This window comes from Podarcis muralis, chromosome 6, assembly GCF_964188315.1.
Source record: "Podarcis muralis chromosome 6, rPodMur119.hap1.1, whole genome shotgun sequence".
Taxonomy (NCBI): Eukaryota; Metazoa; Chordata; class Lepidosauria; order Squamata; family Lacertidae; genus Podarcis; species Podarcis muralis.
Genome location: NC_135660.1, coordinates 19,859,569 through 19,879,166, shown reverse-complemented (window position 1 = coordinate 19,879,166; position 19,598 = coordinate 19,859,569). Strand labels below are relative to the sequence as shown.

Genomic DNA, 19,598 nt, shown 5'->3' with positions numbered 1-19,598 from the left:
TCCATAATAAATCAATATTTTCAGTAACCTCTTTCACTATAGGTTGCTCTTTCATCATTGGCAAAGACAGATTTTCCTGAAAGTCATTGGGAAGATAAACCAGTTAAGCTAAGGTTGCCAGGAATGCAAAAAAAAGCATCCTAGTACTTTTTTCCACATTGCTAGAACTCTCTGTTTCAAAGAAACCCATAAAACATTTTCAATAGATGACGCAAATGACATCATTTCTGATTATTGCCATCTATCCTGGCAAAAACATTAGATTTATTTTCATTGTTTCGTTGACCTGACCACGTAAAGGTGACTTCTCTGCAATTAAGAGGGGTAGATATTGTTGCTCAGTGAATAAATACAGCAGCTTCCTTGATCAATTTGGAATAATGTTCAGAAATGACACATGTTCCAGACCAAAAGGCATTGTATTGCATAAACACCCTTCATTCTGACAATGCTTCAAGATTAGGGTTCATTTGTCTGAACAGTCACCTTAAAACCCCATAGCCCTCTGGGAATCGTGTGTGTATAGCTCCCTCCTCAGCAACAGAAACCCTGGCCTGAAGAGGGCTTTCTTGTTAATATGTTTTAAATGAATTTTAAAGTTTTATAAATGAACGTGAAATCTACATTTTCTCTCTCTTCAGCTTCATATTCGTATTATATTTATATAGTTGTTATGGATAATATTGTTTGCAATGGATGATAACGGCTTCTACGTAATATAATTTATTAGAGATCAATTGAGTCCAATTAGGCCATAATGACAAACAAGACAAAGACTTGTGCTTCAAAAACCCTCACTTCTGCTCTGAGATTCAAGGTAAAACTCTCACATTTCATTGAAGGGCTCAGTGATCCAACTTCGGACATTATGGTAAAAATGTGAGTCCCTTGCCATTTGGCTGTCCATGCTTCTTATGTACGTTTGACACGGCACTAAGTGATACGTAAGGCTGCTTTCCTGGCTAACAGGAACAAAGCCTGTGGTGGATTTGTAATATTTCAAAGTATTGCAAATGCTTAAGGAGAGAATGGTTTCATTTAGCACGTTCATTAACAAACCGAAACACGTAATAATTTATGCATTTATTATGAAAGGCACAGCATTTCCATTAACACCAGTTACAAAATGATTTATGATTCCAAGTAATGATTTATTGTACAAAAATATTTTACTACTGATATCACCATAAAATATTGTGTTTTGCCTATTAAACAATCGGGACATTAGTGCTGTATTCTTGAAATCATTGGCAATGGGGATACTTTGGACAAGTAATGAGGCTACACCAATAAAGTGGCTTGAGGTTTTTCTAAATCCCCAGTGCACTGGTGAAATACCATATATAAATAAGGGACATGGGACAGCTTACCATCACAAAATGCTTTTAAAGGACGGGGATACTTGAACCTTTTCAAAAATAGAAAGGCCTTATCACCTAGCATTAACTATTTCTAGAAAAAATAAGTGTCATTTTAAACAAATACATTTTACAACATATGCACAGTGTTAGATGGATTACTTGCTATGTTGAACTTGGGAGAAAATAAGTTTTTAAAAAGTATCTCCAGTTTGGTGCTTGCATATGCTGGTATTCATTGTACAGAGTTTATGTTTTGTATACTTCAGTGTCAACAGAAGTTAGTTCAATTAAGGACTACCCATTACATCAACCATCTTGTATGCCACTGTCTAGATCAACAAAATTTGTTTCATGCTAGCAGGGTTCATTATGCTGCTTCTGCTAAAGTTAACCCTGCAATCTCAAAATCATTTACAAAAGAAAAACAAATCAGAAACTTTATTAAATTCCTTGGAAATATTCATTATCCAGCAGTTTCAGGACTTCAGTCTGTGCTCATGGTATAATGCTTCCTCAGTTTTCAGGCAGATTATACCTCTGACCCATAAACTTGTATACAAAAAGAGCTTCCTTAGGCATAAATATGTTTAGGTAAGCGGTCTGCTTTGAAAATAAATTCCATGCTTGTCTATTGGTAATCTTAATAGCTGACCATTTATTTATGTGATAGTTTCCACTGCCTCAGCTCTGCTACCAAGACCAACAATTTTCTTTTGAGAAACCAAGTCAGAGAGAACCCGATTCTGGTAACATATGCCATACTCACTCCAAACTTTTCATATTACCATAACCAGAATAGGATTGTCGTTCGTAGCATAAGATGACATACATACAAATTCATTTGCATTAACAATAAAGCAATAGATATAGAAAGTCCAGGATATGGGAGTCAGGCACTACTGTCCATCCCAAAATACCAAGGCTTACCAGTATGCTGAAGTAGCAGAGTGATAAAACCACTACTTAATATAATCAACATGCCACTTAGCGCTGTATGGTTACGCTTGCTCTGACTGCTGGTGTAGCTGCAGCTCGTTCTCTCTCTTTAGCAATTTCCAATTCTATTTTGGCTTTGATTTTATCCCAGTTGACTTCAAGCTGCAGAAACCAGGGGGCGAGGGGGAGAGAAAGTATCCATTAATCATAATTATAGTAGATGCATATAAATTAACCTGACAAGTCTTTACTTTATATGTTACATCTGCTACAGATTTCTTCATAACTTTCTGCTTGTTGGCCTTTTGTGGCTGGGCAGCTTTCTGCAATGTGTTAGCAAGATTAAGAAACTAAATCTTGGTACTATGGCAGCGATCCAGACAAGCCCATGTGGGTGCAGCAAATGCTTCTGCATGCAAATGGATTGCCAATTTTTCCTTCTGTTGGCAGCCCCTTGCAGCTCATGGGTTGTCACTCTGGAAAGGCCTCTGACTTTAGAGGCAAACTTGATTGCAGGGTGGGGTTTGCTGCTGCTGGAGGGGAACTGAAAAGGCCCTTGTATGCTCAAAAGTTGTACTTCAGATCCTCACCCAAAATATTAAAATACAGCACCCAAACATCTAGAGGCATTGTGCATCTCAGTTATGACTTTAACCTTTTCACTGATTTTGATATCTCTTTTAATGGATCTAGCATTGCTTGTTTTCTCTAAACCTGTTGACTGGCTGCTGAATGTGTGAACTGACCACTTAAAAAGTACTGTTTGAGGTGATGCGGGTATATATAAAAGCCCTAGCTAAGGTTTTGTATCTGTAATGGCACATTCATAGAGGCAAATCAACACTTAATGTTGCAGTTGCGAAATGAACATGTATGTGTACTGTAATCCTACATATAAGAAATGGAATTTGTGCATATTTCAGAACCTTTAGAAAGCAATGACTCCTAAATATTTTCAAGGAAAACTCTCTCTCTCTCTCTCTCTCTCTCTCTGTGTGTGTGTGTGTGTGTGTGTGTATGTATGTGTGCAAGAGAATGATATCCATCTTTTGCCATATTCACTGCAGTTTGTACCACAGCTTCACAGCAAATACAAAAAACAAAAAAACCTGTTAATTTTATTAGAATTAATAAATGTCTAGGATCTAAAGAAGTAAGAAATATGTTCTCTAGACCCAAAGAGTTATGCTTGTTTTTATCAAACATGGCCCCATGTCACATAGAAACAGATTTTGAAATTGATGGGAGTTTCAAAAGCAGCTTGTGATCTGTTAAAGAACTCAGCTGTTAAAATTAAAAAGGCAACTGGCCCCTTGCAGAAGCCCCTTGCATTAGCTGTTTGGATTTCAGCCTGTATTCCCCCTTATTGTATATTATGTCTCCACTTCCATCAAAGATGGCACAAATAACAGTGGTGACTTAAGAGCCAAATGAGGCCTCCCTTTACCACAACTATTTTATGTTGTTTCAGAAGGCTGCTACTGAGATCTGTTATAGTTCAATCAAAACTTGCCAAATATTGCTGGCCAAGTTAAGTCCCACATGCTGCTTCGCTAAATCTCTATCCCTCTCTTACACAGGAGGAGCGTGAAGGCTATGATGCAGATTGCCAAAAGCTGCATATGATTTTCAGATAATATTTATTATACCTTACTAAAAGCTATGCTAAGCAAAACAGCACTGGGGCTTTTGCTGTAGTGGCCCCACAGGATGTCAACCCAAAAATAGGTTATGACCGCATCTGTTACTGAACCAGCTTGCACTGGTGAAACCTCAAAACTGAAAGCTGCAGAAACAGAATCAGCCCCTCCAACCTTAATGTTTCTAAGGTAAAGGGAAAGGGACCCCTGACCATTAGGTCCAGTTGTGGCCGACTCTGGGGTTGCGGCGCTCATCTCGCTTTATTGGCCGAGGGAGCCGGCGTACAGCTTCCGGGTCATGTGGCCAGCATAACTAAGTTCCACCTCTATTACGCAGCTGTGTAATATTTACACAGCGTGACTGTCAAAATTGTCATAGAACTCCCCTAACATACTTTGGGCACAGCTCTGTAGACATTAAAAATGAAGCCACAAAATGCAGATCCTGAAAACTAAAGATAACAGTTAGTTTATCTGCTACTGTAAAAGCACGAGCACAAAGTATTACTAATCTCATATTAAACTATGATTTCAAATTGTTTCACAGCTATAATGCTGACTTTCTGACAATGTATAGCCCAGCTTCCACAAATACTTGCCCCTTCTGCATACTGCAAAAACCTCTGATTTGTTTCTTTTTTACCAAAGTCATCCAAGAACTTTTGTCGGTAAGCCAGAACCGTGTCAACGTGTGTCTTGTGTTTCACTGCAAGTTCTAGTGCCCTAGAAGAAAACAATAATGAGCTCATCAGGCTGAACTCAGAAACTGGCCTAATTACAAATGCTTTGGTTTTTATAAAAAATACATGCTGTACAGTGACTACACTGGTGGAAAGTTTTCTTGACATAAAGCAAGAAGAAACCTAGCATTAGTGCTGGCAATGATGTCTAGGAACTGGACGAATTTTATGAAGTATGTTATGAGAAGCAGTCATATTTCTATTGTCCTTACAGTGCTATTAGGAAATTGAAACGTATCTTCCCCATATAATATACTTTACTCAAAAAGTTTATGATGTTTTTAAAGCAACATTGCTGCTTTCAAGCGTAAACAATGATTCATATAACTATTGGAGAGACTCTAAACACAAATAATGCCACTCTGTGGTCCCTGTATTGCTGGAGTTAAAAATCTGTGACTCCAGGGATTTCCACAAGAGACTTTTGGGGTTTATCCCAGGAGAATCCCCTGGCTCACCTAAAATAGGCTTCACGGATCCCAGCTACTATACTTAAAGAAAATCATAAATATTATACGTAAGTAAGGAGCAAAGAGACCCAGTTTGGTCTTTCATAGAATCGAAGAACTTTAGATTTGGAAGGGACCCCAAGGGTCATCTAGTCCAACCCCCTGCAAGGCTGGAATCTCAACTAAACAATCCATGACTAGAAATATCTCAACTAAAGCATGTTTAAAGTAGAATGGAAGAGCAAGCACACAAGTTCTACATTGGTGACTCAATTCTACAGTTAAAAAGAACCACCACCAACAAAAACAGGTTCTCTTAAATATTATGGGTTCTCTTAAATATTATGGGAGATTGCTCTGTCAGCGCTAGCCTGATGGAACAATCTTCCCACACATGATGATTTTTTTGGGGGGGGGGGTCTCCTGCCCCCCCTCCAAACCAATTTGAGGGCAAATAGGGTGAGGGGAGGAAGAAAGCCCCATTGTGCTAGTACACATATTCATGCAGGCTTCAGCTAGTGGGACCTGTTAGCTGAATCTGGTCCTTCTTTTACATTCATAAGAAAATATATTGCCTTTGGGGCAGAATAATGGGATTAAATATTCTTTTTTCTCCCAAATATTTAGTGTTCAAAACAATTTTAGTTAAATGTCAGAGAACAATGACTAATAAAATAATGGAATTGACTTACAAGTATCTCACAATAGTATTAGTTGAATCTGTAAGGCATATGCTACATCCATAAGAAACATATTACCTTTCCCAGTTGTAAAGGTTAATGTTGACTTGAATAGCTTGATAAATAAGGCCAGCTTGAAGAAGTAGTGTTTCAGCATCCTGTACATTTCCACTGAAAAGCAGGATATGAGCCAATCTTGATTCTTTTGATGGAAGATCTTTAATAGAACTGATATACTGAACTTTGTCAATCTGTTTTTTATTTTAAAAAATGCAACAGTTATAATAAAATTAGCGCATTTAAAGTTACATTGCAAGAAACTAAGAAGCCAAACTATTAAGGCGAATCTACTTACTTCACCTATTGATGCATAGGCTACTTCTGCTGTATTCATATCTTTACTGGCTACTGCCATAGCAGCTAAACATGCCCACAATGTTTGATCCTTAAAGTGAAAGAGAAGAAGCTTAAGACAATCATTTGTTTTCAGCCAAAGAAAAATGAGCAGAAGTCAAAGTCTATATCAAGCTGTTAAAGCGTCATTGTGGTCCTTCATCACTCAACCCCACATTTATTCATTTCTACTATTAGATGTCAAGGAAATAAACAACTATCTGACTTTCAGAAGACATCTGAAGGCAGCCCTGTTTAGGGAAGTTTTTAATGTTTGAAGTGTTATTCTGTTTTTAGTGTTCTGTTGGAAGCAGCCCAGAGTGGCTGGGGAAACCCAGCCAGATAGGCGGGGTACAAATAATAAAATTTATTATTATTATTATTAGTAGTAGTAGTAGTAGTGGTAGTAGTAGTAGTATTAAATATGGGCTGCAAACAGATTTGCCAGTAGATATTCTTTCTCCACGAAGGGGGATACTCTACAATTAAATTTTCTATTTGAATAAGAACATTTGTTCACTACTGACACTGAAATGTAAGCAGAAGCCAGAGGTAACAGAAAAGAACCAAAATGATGGACAATAAAAATGTCAGATTCTGCTTTTAAACTATGCTACAAGAGACAACTGATATATTTATTTTATCATGACAATTTCAAGTGCATGCGAATAAATCAGAAAGTTACAAATTCCATACATATTATAGCAAAATTACTTGATGAAACTTCATTGTTAATTATAGAAAATATATTCCGATCTAGGTAAAACTGTTTGTAACCATATTGTTAAAGCTACCAGATATGAATGACACAGTGGTACCTCGGGTTACATACACTTCAGGTTACATACGCTTCAGGTTACAGACTCCGCTAACCCAGAAATAGTACCTTGGGTTAAGAACTTTGCTTCAGGATGAGAACAGAAATCGCGCAGCGGCAGTGCGGCGGCAGCGGGAGGCACCATTAGCTTAAGTGGTGCTTCAGGTTAAGAACAGTTTCAGGTTAAGAACGAACCTCCGGAATGAATTAAGTTCTTAACCTGAGGTACCACTGTATTTCTATTTGCATGCTCCTAAGAGGGGCAAATGCATTATATAAAAATTAGTGTAGAAACCAAAGCTATCTGATAGTGCAATCCTAACCAAGTCCACTCAGAAGTAACTACTACCGGATTCAATGAGGCATTTCCCCAGGTAAATGGGATTAGGGTTTTTGTAAACGACTACATAACCCTGCCAAATAGAAGTGAGTTAGCAGCTTATGTATCTGCTTGCCTTGCTGCCCTCTGCTCCAATTCCCACCTGTGGCAAGGGTATCTGTTGCCAGGAGAGACAGCCACCATAGCAGTGAACTATACTCATGAGCCTGTTCTTGTTTCAGAAGACAGAAAAGAGTCAGAACACAGTGTTGCATGTTCTCTTTTCTCTTCTGCCCTTAAAAGGCTACTAACCCTTACGCGTAGAAAACCCTTATGTGCAAAAAACATAGAATGTAAACACTGTAATGGTGGCTGCCAATGCCTACATTTAAACAGCCTGGACAGGCACATATGACAGCACTCTGGAAGCAGGTGTGAGCCAAAAGGCAGCCAGTCAGAAGGAAGGATGAGCAGTTTGCTACTCAGCTCAGGCAAATGACCAGCTGCATCAATGAGAAGCAACTGCATTTTAAAAAGCATTTTAAGAATTTTGGGGGGAATTCAATCCTACAAACCTGCATGCTCTATTTCAATTTTTTTGGCAGATAAAATGCCACAGTTATAATTTATGATAATTTGAATTAAAAAGAGAGATAAGAACATGTCTGCAACTTCATAATAAAGATAAGAAATATGGCTTTACCAGAATGTAAATAATTTTAGAATTCTCACTGGCTCTGAAGCAGAGCAGTGTGGAACTATTTAGTGCATCACAAGCTAGTTTTTAAAAACTAGGGGAGTTTCAAAAACACTTTATGATGGGACATAGAGAGAACTCTTTGCATGGCTGAGGGCAGACCCAAAAACCTGACAAAGTTCATATTTCAAAGTCCATTTTTCAAAAGTTGAAGTAGTAATGGGTATAAAAGCTACAAAAAACTTACTCTGCTGCAGAATTTTATATTTACCTTAACAAAGCGACATAATCTGACAGCATCTTCCCATTTTGAATTGTTGACATATTCATGGAGTATGGCTGGATAAGGTGAAATACTGATGTGAATAAGTGAGCCATCGGCTCTCCTGACCGTTACTTGACTTCCAGCAAAACTCACAATCTGGGGATTTTTACTAAATTCGCTGTTGAGAAAAAAAATATCATAAACTTATTTGAATGTTGAATAGTTTTGTCTAAAGCAGGGATTTCAAACTTTCTGGGCCGGTGGGCACATCTGAAATTTTGAGAAGCTGATGTGGGTGTCACTCACAAAATGGCTGCCACGAAGGTGTGAAATAACACAAAATGGCTGCCACATCTAAAAAATCCAAGAAAAGAGATAAGACTATATAGTAGTGTAAGCAAGCATCAATTGCTCCCATCAGTGGTGGAAAGGCACTTACATCAACCACTTAGAGAGAAGCTCTTTGCACCTCTCCATAATGAAAAGGTCTATGGGTGTGCAATCCTGCCATCCAATTAAATGTGGGCATGTTTAAGGGTCTGTGCTCAATGTAGGAGAGACTGAGGAAGCACTCAGAATAGCATTCTCTTAGTATTCATTGCCTATCAATGGAAATATAACAATATTCTTCATGTCTATATACCCCAATTTCTCTTCTGGGCTTTTGTGACATCACATTATTTTTCTTTTTTGTATCAGTGACATCTCATAAAATAATTTATCTAGGCGATACACAGAAAACAGAGTAAAAAAACAAGTTAAAAGAAAAACACATTAAAATGAATTAAACACTGAATTCAAACAGCATCAAAGCAAAATGTCAACCATAGAAAACAAGAGATTGAACTCAGCCAAAGAGGTAAACACACCTCATAGGAGCTAAAAATCAATCATCAAGTGGCAATAACTATGGTTAAATAAATACAAAATGATGTTTAAAAAGCACGAGAGAATAAACAGTACATTAATGTCAGTGCCAGATGAGCCTCTCTAGGGAGAGTGCTCAATAGCTGGGGGCCCACAATCAATGGCAGTGTGCCACCATTAACTATACAGGGGAGCTTATAGATTAGCACAAAGCAGCTAGGTCTATTTACCGCCCTAAAAATGAAAGTAAATAACCAGAACAGATAGATGCTTCAGGTGGAGAGATGGAAACTGATAATTTGAAACTGCAAACTTAGTAGCTCAAATTTAGCCCTTGATCCAAATTAAACAATGGCAACTCACACTTGTTTTCGCCTGTAATTGCACCCATGTTTTTCACACTGTGGAATCTTACTCCCAATGGTTCTAATGGAAAGTATTTTATTGATGGGGGTACTATTAATTAAACACTGGACATAAAAGTATATAATACCTTGCATCCCTTTCATAAAGGGTTTTTGGTAAGAGATCTTTGTCTACGTATACCACATTGGGATAGTACCAGACTGTGAAGCGTGTATCTTGAAGTCCACAGAGTATGTTGCATGTGTCATTCCACGACAAAGTATGCACCATTGTTCCTTAACAGAAAGTAAGCAGAATCAAGTATCTGCTCAAGCACATGACACTACAGTATAAACATCAGTATCTTCAACTCTTCTCTGCCAGTAAATATGACTCTAAGTAACAGTTTTGTCTTCTGTGTAAAATAATGTTTATGTTTTACTTCCCATAAATTAGAGTTTGTACCCTGAAAGATTAAAGCAGAACAAACAAGCACAAGCCTGCGAGAATTCATGGGTAGATTTTTTTAACCCCTTTTCTTGGTGTTCCTTGTGTGTGCTCTGAAACTTCCTCTCACTGTAGAATAGCAGGCATGGGTGTCTTGTTTTTCCCCTTGCAGCACACAGGGTTATGGCTCAGTCCTCCTACTGGGGTTTTATGCCTCAGTGTCTGCAGTATGTCCTCTCCAGCATCAGCTAGGCTTCCCCCACCCCTCAAAAAGGAAGTGAACACGTGTTGGTCTACTTAGGTGCAGAACCTGTATGTATGACTGCACTGAGAACACAAAAACGTACTGAGCATATAAATTTTAATATCACAAAATACTGTTGATTGCTTCATGTACAGTATTTTAGCTTACTTACTGGACACCGTAAAATTATGTGCAGATATCAGAAACTGAAAATACCATTGGCTTGACTTAATCCACGGTTGCAAGCCAATTATGGGAATTAACTCCTGGAATATTGTCCACCCACCCCTAAGGGATGCTTCTATTTAGAAATATAATTTCCATAAATTTTGATTCCATGGGAAAGAACCATTTGGGTGGGGTGGGGTGGAGGGCTTCAGGAAAAAGGAGGGCTTTCAAGAAAAAAGAAGAAGGGCTAGAAAGAAGGGGATAAAAATCTGTTGCATAAAGTTAATTCTTACCTATTTTGATAACCTTCTGTTCTTTACCAAATCTCTTCACTGATGTTATATAAAGGTCTCTATTTTTGTCAATAAAAGCAATTTTCCTTTCATTTGTATGTCCTTTCTGGTCTAAGGCAATTTCCATGATTTCTGTCTATATTATAAATCAGTAATATATCATGGAGTTAGGAATTAAATGCTTTATTTAAAAAACAAATATGAATGAATAATTATAGGAATAAACATTTTGCACATTGATCTTGTACACTGAAGGACAGTGAGTTGGTCCAAGAAGAAAACAGGAACCTGAGTGTTCCACTTTCAGATCCTGCTCTTTTATCTACTATACCACACAAGCTTACACTATGCAAAGTCAAAGGTATAACTTATACCAAGTCTTGAATCCTCTTGTAATAAATAGGTTGAATAATTTTTTAATCAGAGTAGTGTGAAGTCTAAAAGTGGGCAATATTACATTAATATCTTAAGTCACAGACCACTTTCCTTTAGAGCCATGTTTGGGCTGGGACACATCCGTAGGCCATGGGTCACTTTCAGGTGATCCCCTTAAATTGCCTGCTGCAGTCCCTAGCCATGGCAAAGCCTTTTGGTTGGACCAATCCCAGCACTAAGAACTGTGAGTAAAATTGGCCAGGAGGCAAAGAGTTGGGAGGGGAGGTCTCCCTCATTTGAGGGGAAAGGGCCAAAGGAAGTGTTGAAGGAGACTGAGAGATAAAAAATTAGTATTTCTTATTATTAGATTCAGGTAGGTAGCCGTGTTGGTCTGACGCAGTCGAAATAAAAATTAAAAAAATGTCCAGTAGCACCTTAGAGACCAACTAAGTTTGTTCTGGGTATAAGCTTTTGTGTGCATTTCATGGTATCTAAAGAGGTCAGCGGTTTGAATCCCCATGACAGGGTGAGCTCCCATTGCTCGGCCCCAGCTCCTGCCAACCTAGCAGTTCAAAAGCACTTCAAAGTGCAACTAGATAAATAGGTACTGCTCCGGTGGGAAGGTAAATGGCATTTCTGGGCACTGCTCTGGTTTCGCCAGAAGCGGCTTAGTCATGCTGGCCACATGACCCGGAATCTGTACGCCGGCTCCCTCGGCCAATAAAGCGAGATGAGTGCCATAACCCCAGAGTCGTTTGCAACTGGACTTAACCTTTACCTTTTTTAAGGTGCTATGGACATGTATGTATGTATGTATGTATGTTATTATTATTATTAACAACAACAAAGAAACAGGGAATACAAGAGGAAAGCTGTTTTAGGAGGAAGAAGTCAAGTGAATGTAAAAGAACCAGGAAGTAGGGATGAAAGAAATGAGCAGCTGGGGATAGTGCTAAGGTAGAGGTTGAATATGAAAGGAGAATGAAACAATAAATGAAAGGAGACAGGTCAAATGCATGTGGGAATGGGAATAAGAAAATGTAGGGAAAAGACATTTGCTATTTAGTCCAGGGGTCATGAACCTAGTGCCCATGAAGACGTTCACTGGCACCCTGAGGCCCAGACTTTGAGTTTCATTCATTAAAAAAAGTAAGTCTCTAGCTCTCCAATAAAGAAAGTTATGAACAAAATGTGTATGGCCTATTAAATATGGGGGTGCGGAGGGGAATGTTATGATTATTTTATCATTGTGCTGTCTATTATTGTGTTCTGTATGATGTTTCGTTATTATGCTCTGTGAATTATGTTCTTAATGTTGTACACCAACCTCAGATCTTTGGATACAGGGTGGTATATAAACAACAAAACAACAGTAAATGTTCATTTATAATTCATTCAATTATAATTCAATTCTACAAATGAATTATCTTACTCTGACCTATATCTTATTGCTTTAAAAAACAAAGCCAAGCACAGTTCTTTAAAAACACCCAAATATATCAAACATCTGGCCAAACCGGCAAAATATTTTTTCTGACTTTAAAAATTGAAACCTGTATTTCATTAATTAGTTGTGCGTAACTTCTAAACTCCCATTAGCTAACTGCTGAAACAGCTATATTAATCTCAATGATCACTGAATTAAGATTTCTCTCAGTTTCAATCAACACTGGCTGATTTCTAACTGATAACATGCTGGGATACTTGGAACTCGAAACTGGGAACATAGCCAAGCTACAAAGCAGAAAGTTATTCATGCAACGTCTCTTTCAACAATCTGAGCTCACCGGGGTTTTCAGCAACATTACACCTGCCTCTCCAACCTAAATTACAGAGGATGATTTCCAGTGTTGGTCTGCTCTGATAATGACTATTAATATTACCCCAAAATATTAAATGATACTATGTACATTACCTTATGAGTAAGGGGCTTCCCATCTCCTAAGGGCTTTCCAGCTAAAGGCTCAAACAGGTAAATAACTTGAGAGAGAGAGGGAAAGGGAGAGAGAGATTATCAATAAATAATTTGACTGTTATACTCTATTTTTGTAATGAGGGTAGAAGGATGGCATGGGAACATTGGTGTATTTTATTCTTCATTTACTATAGTTCAAATTTTGTGCCATGCATCTATTAGCTGGTCCTTTGTTTTTCAGGGTACAAAGTAGTTTACAACCTTTACTTCATTTACCTTTTCCATAAGCTTGATAACATAAGACTGAAAAAATTCATGGTAGAGCTGGGGTTTGAACTAGGGTTTCACATGTCTAGAGGTAACACACTGCCAAGGCCACTCTGAATCTCAGTTCTTGTTATTTCTGACCATTTTAACAATATAACCACAAAGCAAATAATAGCTGCTTGATTACTGCAAATGTAAAATCTATACTTTACACTCTTGTCATATGACTGTAAGGAGGAACTTTTCATCGTAATGCTTTGAACTGTTATTATTGTTAGTAATTTGCTTGAGAGCTTGATTTGTGCTAGAAACCTGAAAGACTTATAACTGAAATTTAACAACTGGACAAAGTTGTGTCCTTTTGCAAGTTGCTGACTTTTTGGGCCAAAATAGTAAGTTTTGTAAACAAAAACCTATACATGACAGAAAAATTAAAATGTGATTATTTTTATCCCTGCTCACTACCTTTTGTCATAAAATGATTAAATCTTTCAATTAGACTTACAGGAATATAACATGAAATATTGAAAACTAAAGGATATTAACAATACAATGCAGGATCTACTGTGTTTTTTATAGTTGGTATGGTAAAGTGCTACTGTTAAAAAAAAGATGAAAAGGTTAAGTAGGTGCACATAGCTAGCTTCATAAAACAGAGTTTTATCCTATATACACCATTACAGGGGAGTAAATCCCATTGAACTCAGTGGCACTTACTTCTGAGTAGACAAGCATGAGATTTGTGAGTTAATATATTAATCTACTTTATACAAAGTCACATTTTATACAGGGATTAACCCCATGTTTACTGTTCTCAAGACAGGAAGGTTAGAAAAAATAGCACATGTACAGTCTGAAATAAATGTTGCATAATTCAGCAAATACATGGAAGGGAGTGATTAATTCCAAACAGATTTTAAGCATTGACATCACATGCCAAATCCAGCTGATAATATGTCATCTATATTCCATGTGGCATGCACGTTTAACTTTAAAAGACTCTTCCATTTGCATTTTAGCATAGTGTCATGAGTTTCTTTTAGAAGGATACAGGATATTGGTTTGCGGTCACTGGTTATATTGGCAGGAAAAAACGATGTTATGAGAACAGGTGCTGTTCTGATGTTGTTGGTTGCATATGAAAAGGAAAAAGAAGGGTTACATCCAGTGCTAGTTTGAGCCAGCTGTGTAAACACAGGAAAATAACTTGTGACTTGAGACAGTGCTGTGCTCTTTTTGATGTAAGGTTTCCCTTGTCATAGACACTGTTTGTGCTTTTATCAAAACCAAAAGTTTTACTAACTATCACGATGCTCTTTTTTATATATGAAGTGTATATATTACAAACCCCATAATTTCTCAAAAAAGGAAGAGGAAGACCAGAAAATAGGTGGAAAACACAAAATATTGTCATCTTTTGGATTCAATAATTACTGAAGTGGATAAAGGTGGAAAAGGGATAGTTAAGAAAAGGCAAAGGACATGACCTATCAACTCCCATGTCACACTCACAATAGCCGATTCCCAGCAGAGTATATAAATATTGTTTAGTGCTTTTTTAAAAAGTGAAATTAAACCCATCTGTTAGGTTTTAGAAATTGTCTATGTCACCGGCAATTGGGAAACACTGGCCTGCAAGCGCTGCAGTTGGAGAACAGCCTTTACCAAAGATGTCATGGACTTTGAAGGCACTCGAACTCGGGACGAAAGGGATAAACAAGCTAAGAGGAAGGCACATTTGGCAAACCCTCACCGAGATCAACTACTGCCCGGAAACCTATGTCCCCACTGTGGAACAACGTGTGGATCCAGAACTGGCCTCCAGCGTCACCTATGGACACACCACTAAGACTGTGTTCATGGAAGACAATCTTACTCGACTATAAGTGATCACCAAAGAAGAAGAATGTCAACTACAGGCTATTTTGTACAGAGGTTACAGATGCAAACAAGCCCTAAGACATCCAGTTTTCCTGGATAAACCTCTTTAGATATAGTACAAGGAAATGCCTCTTGTTCATTGAAAAAGTATTTCACCCTTCAACATCAGTGGGCAACTAGAGGTCCTTAGAAAACAAGGAGCAATGAAATACGCAACCACTTGCAAGGGAAATTATGTATTCTGATGTCTTAGTTTTGGAAGGAAAGTGGAATACAGTGGTACCTCAGGTTACATACGATTCAGGTCACATACGCTTCAGGTTACAGACTCCGCTAACTCAGAAATAGTGCTTCAGGATAAGAACTTTGCTCCAGGATAAGAACAGAAATCATGCTCCGGTGGCGCGGCGGCAGCAGGAGGCCCCATTAGCTAAAGTGATGCTTCAGGTTAAGAACAGTTTCAGGTTAAGTACAGATCTCCGGAACGAATTAAGTACTTAACCCGAGGTACCACTGTACACCTCATATTTTACTGAGATGATTTAATAACTTCTGGGATTTTGATTAAATCTATGTGTGCTAACAAATAGCAAATTATTTCCCACCAATTCTGGGATTTTCTTGACTAGTTACTGAAACATATTTCCCCTCTGGAGTCATTTATTCCTGCTATCTCTCCTGGAGAACTATTGACTGTTTACTTGACAAACCTCAACAAGCCAAAGATAAGTATAAATCCAGAACTATCAATAAGCCTGCAAAAAAGAAATGCACCCAAAAAGAAACTCTTGTTGCTGCACACATAACAGAAATACATTGGCTATAACCAAATTTATGTTAGTAAAAGTTTGCTTATACAATGGGGTTCCCCCCGCCCCTTATCCCCACTTTAGCCCATCAAAAACCTCTACTAAAAGTCAGGAGGTCCTCAGGAAAGGCCTTGGATATAGCACAGGGGGATAAGGAAGAAGATGAAATCTCCATGTGATTTTCAGTTATGCTTCCTTCAATGGAGGGCTGGCTAAAGACATTTTAGCACCTGAGGCGTACCCCCAAATAACACCCCCCTCCCCACCAAGGAATAAAGGGTGAGGGAAGCAGGAATAAGGCCTGAAGAAAGATCAGCAGTGGGATCCTCTGCCCCTGTGGATCCTGCAGCCTGAGGTGGTCACTTCACCTTTCCTCATGGGTGGGTCAGCACTGATTCATTAAGAATAAATGAGGAAAAGTTACTCTAATTTCAAATACATGTTTGTTTGTTTGTTTGTTTATCTAAGAAATTTATATACTGCTTTCCAAGAAGACCTCACTATTGTAACAATAAGCATCATTTTCAAAAAGGAGACATTGACATGGAGCAAGGACAATTTTGAACTGCAACCAAGGAAAGAAGGGTTAACCCTTCCATCTGTGATATGCCCACACAAAAATGCCACTCCCTATTGAAATTAGGCTTGAAAATGACTTATTTTGGCTACAGCAGAAGAATTCTTTCAAATCTAATTGCGGTGGGGGGCATTTGGGAGGTGGAGTAATTAGTTGGGGAGGGAAGAGTTAAGCTGTGACCTATTGAACCCTCACTCCATTTCACATTTAGGTTTGAAAGAAACCTTCTATATGCTGCAATAGATTATTTGAAGCCTGATTTAAGTAGGCGAGAGAGGATGCTGAAGACATCAAGAAAAGGCTTGGTAGGTGCAGGTGCACCCATAAGTGATACATTGACAACCCCATATTTACTTCTATTTGCTCAGAAGAAACGTTTTATGCAAAAATAACAATTTTAATGTCTGTACAACATACCTTTTTCATCAGATTTATCTCTTAATGCTAGGGTATCATTACTCAAAGAAATGGTCTGAACATTTAGTATATCCGTTCTCATTCCTGGAACCTTCGGAGAGGAAATTAAACGTCCTTCATAAGAATATAAATATAGCCCTCCACCATCTACAAGAAGAAAATGCCTATAAATAAGAAGCAGAGGAGAAAACACTGATTAACTATTTTCACACAATACTATTAACGTAATTGTCTATATACTGTATTATTATTTCTTGCATAATTTAAAAATGCATTGATTCAAGTAAGTATTTTCAAATAATATAGCAATGCACAGGCATTTGTAATCAAATGTCTTTCCTTTAAAGTTCTCTAATTTCTCCTCTGCTTAGGACATCTAATATTACATCAATCTGGTACTAAAATGACTTGGCACGCATTCATGGTAATATTTGCATAATGATACATACACTTTATTTGGAAAATGAGGGTTTTTTTGGCTAACTGGTTTAAAAGGCAAGTGTTAATGATAGAAATTCAAAACCTACAAACACTTACTTGGAGGGGAAATTATTATCAAGTCCAAAGCAAGTTTAACCACACAGAGGTACTACTGTACACAGATTTACTCACAGAGTCAAGATTGCTGGGTGTCACATTCATGAGCATATAACAAGGCAAGCAGAGCATATAGCTCTAGATTATTCAAACAAGGTCAAGAGTCAGATCTAGCTGGGAAACTGCTTCCCAAACAGTTCATCGAAGTCAACACATATATTTCTTCCAAATATGATCCCACTAGTAAAGGTAAAGGGACCCCTGACCATTAGGTCCAGTCGTGACTGACTCTGGGGTTGCGGCGCTCATCTTGCTTTATTGGCCGAGGGAGCCAGCGTACAGCTTCCGGGTCATGTGGCCAGCATGACTAAGCCGCTTCTGGCGAACCAGAGCAGCACACGGAAACGCCGTTTACCTTCCCACCTGAGCGGTACCTATTTATCTACTTGCACTTTTGATGTGCTTTCGAACTGCTAGGTTGGCAGGAGCAGGGACCGAGCAACAGGAGCTCACCCCGTTGCGGGGATTCGAACCGTCGACCTTCTGGTCGGCATGTCCTAGGCTCTGTGGTTTAACCCACAGCATCACCTGTGTCCCGATTATTGCTTGTGGTAGTGTTTATAGCCTTGCCCTCCATGAGTCCACAGTGCTACCCGCGTCCCTATGATCCCACCATCTCACCCTATTTAAGTAAACATGGTTTTAAGTCATGCAATCAGAAAGTTACCTTTCTGCCTGTAAAATTAAACTGACAGTTCCTTCTTTAAGGTCAAAGATTAATGGTGTATTCCAGTTTTTAGTCCTAAAGCAAAGAGCAAGACAATATACATTAAGAAACAACAAAAAAAGAGATAGTGTACATACTTTAGTTATATAGTGAGATTTTCACAGATATATCAGCTTGAAAACATTGTGGTAAGATTTCAAAAGAATCAGAGGACACATAAGTATTTATCATTCCGTTTATATAACAAGAACCTATTTCACATTTCTCCAATATCATTTTAAACTAGGGCCAGACTAAGACATTTTGGCAACTGAGGAGAACCACGAAATGGAGCCTCCCTCCCCACCAGGGAATAATGATAATAATAATTTTAATAATAACTTTATTATTTATACCCTGCCCATCTGGCTGGGTTTCGCAGGAGGGGTGAGTGAAGATCTACGCCAGGAGCAAGGGAGATAAAAAGATCTATATTGGGGTTTGCTGCCTGAGGCGGTCGTCTCACCTTGCCCTATGGGTGGACCAGCCTTGTTTTAAACATTAGTTACAGCTTTTATGCACCAGTAGAATGTACATGGACATCAGCTAAATGCCCACTAGAGCTTTGCCATATTCCCTTGAAACAGAACTTCCAACTGTACCCCTAAACTTTGTTAGAGGACTTCAAACTTTAAAAAGTAATTTAGAAAGTTGGCATGAGCAGTGATTAAAAGGTTACAGACCAAAATAGTGCACAGTTGCACTGGGAAACAGGATGCCAATAAGCAGTAACATGTGGCTTCACTGGGAAGGTCCCACTCATGGGAAAATGAACATAGCTAATTCCATTCACAGTTATGAGAAGTTTATGCCATTTAGCTTAGGTTTATGGGAGATCTCCATAAAACAATGGATGCTTCCCAAATCAAATCATGTAGCTGTGAAAAATTCAAGGTTTTTAATTGATCAGATGGCTGTGTCTCATTAATTCAGGCTGCTTACGAGAATATGTAACACTGAAGAGATGTTGAAACTACTAAATGCCCATAGTTCAAAGAGGCTTTAATGACTCTGTCTCGAAATTCCAGTAAATCCACTGCGTCATTAAGTACATTACGAACCTAGTGGGAACAGAAGCCAATGGTTAAATAAAATTTAAATAATTTTGAAAGCAAAAACAAAGAAGTAGCCTTATTCTTAGCTCTAAGGACAGTACAGAATGTCAGGAAATGAAGATGAATAATGAATATTCAAGTATTTATATTCCTCAAATTCAAGCTTTAAAACTCCCATTTTTGTATTTATTTTAAAGAATCTGGGGCCCATAATTTAGAAACTATTGAGCTGAAGATTGTTAATGTATTGAGTGAGACCTAGCAATATGCAGTGTGCTCCTATGTATCTTTATTCAGATCAGTAGTGTAGGGCTGCAGCCTTCTTTGAGGTCAAAGAC

General features: G+C 38.2%; 1 protein-coding gene across 2 annotated transcripts in view; it reads right to left on the bottom strand.

The window, feature by feature from the left end:
* Positions 1–1,070: 1,070 nt before the first annotated feature.
* Positions 1,071–19,598, bottom strand: part of IFT80 (intraflagellar transport 80) — a 68,545-nt gene continuing 50,017 nt past the window's right edge. For both annotated transcript variants that reach the window (XM_077929815.1, XM_077929816.1), the window contains exons 10-20: positions 19,148–19,266; positions 18,167–18,241; positions 16,903–17,066; positions 12,952–13,016; positions 10,662–10,797; positions 9,658–9,805; positions 8,304–8,475; positions 6,162–6,251; positions 5,885–6,057; positions 4,537–4,660; positions 1,071–2,459 (exon numbers count right to left, since the gene is read on the bottom strand). In XM_077929815.1, the coding sequence (XP_077785941.1) occupies positions 2,346–2,459; positions 4,537–4,660; positions 5,885–6,057; positions 6,162–6,251; positions 8,304–8,475; positions 9,658–9,805; positions 10,662–10,797; positions 12,952–13,016; positions 16,903–17,066; positions 18,167–18,241; positions 19,148–19,266 (1,380 nt within the window). In that variant the 3' untranslated portion in view covers positions 1,071–2,345. The remainder of the gene's footprint in view (positions 2,460–4,536; positions 4,661–5,884; positions 6,058–6,161; positions 6,252–8,303; positions 8,476–9,657; positions 9,806–10,661; positions 10,798–12,951; positions 13,017–16,902; positions 17,067–18,166; positions 18,242–19,147; positions 19,267–19,598) is intronic.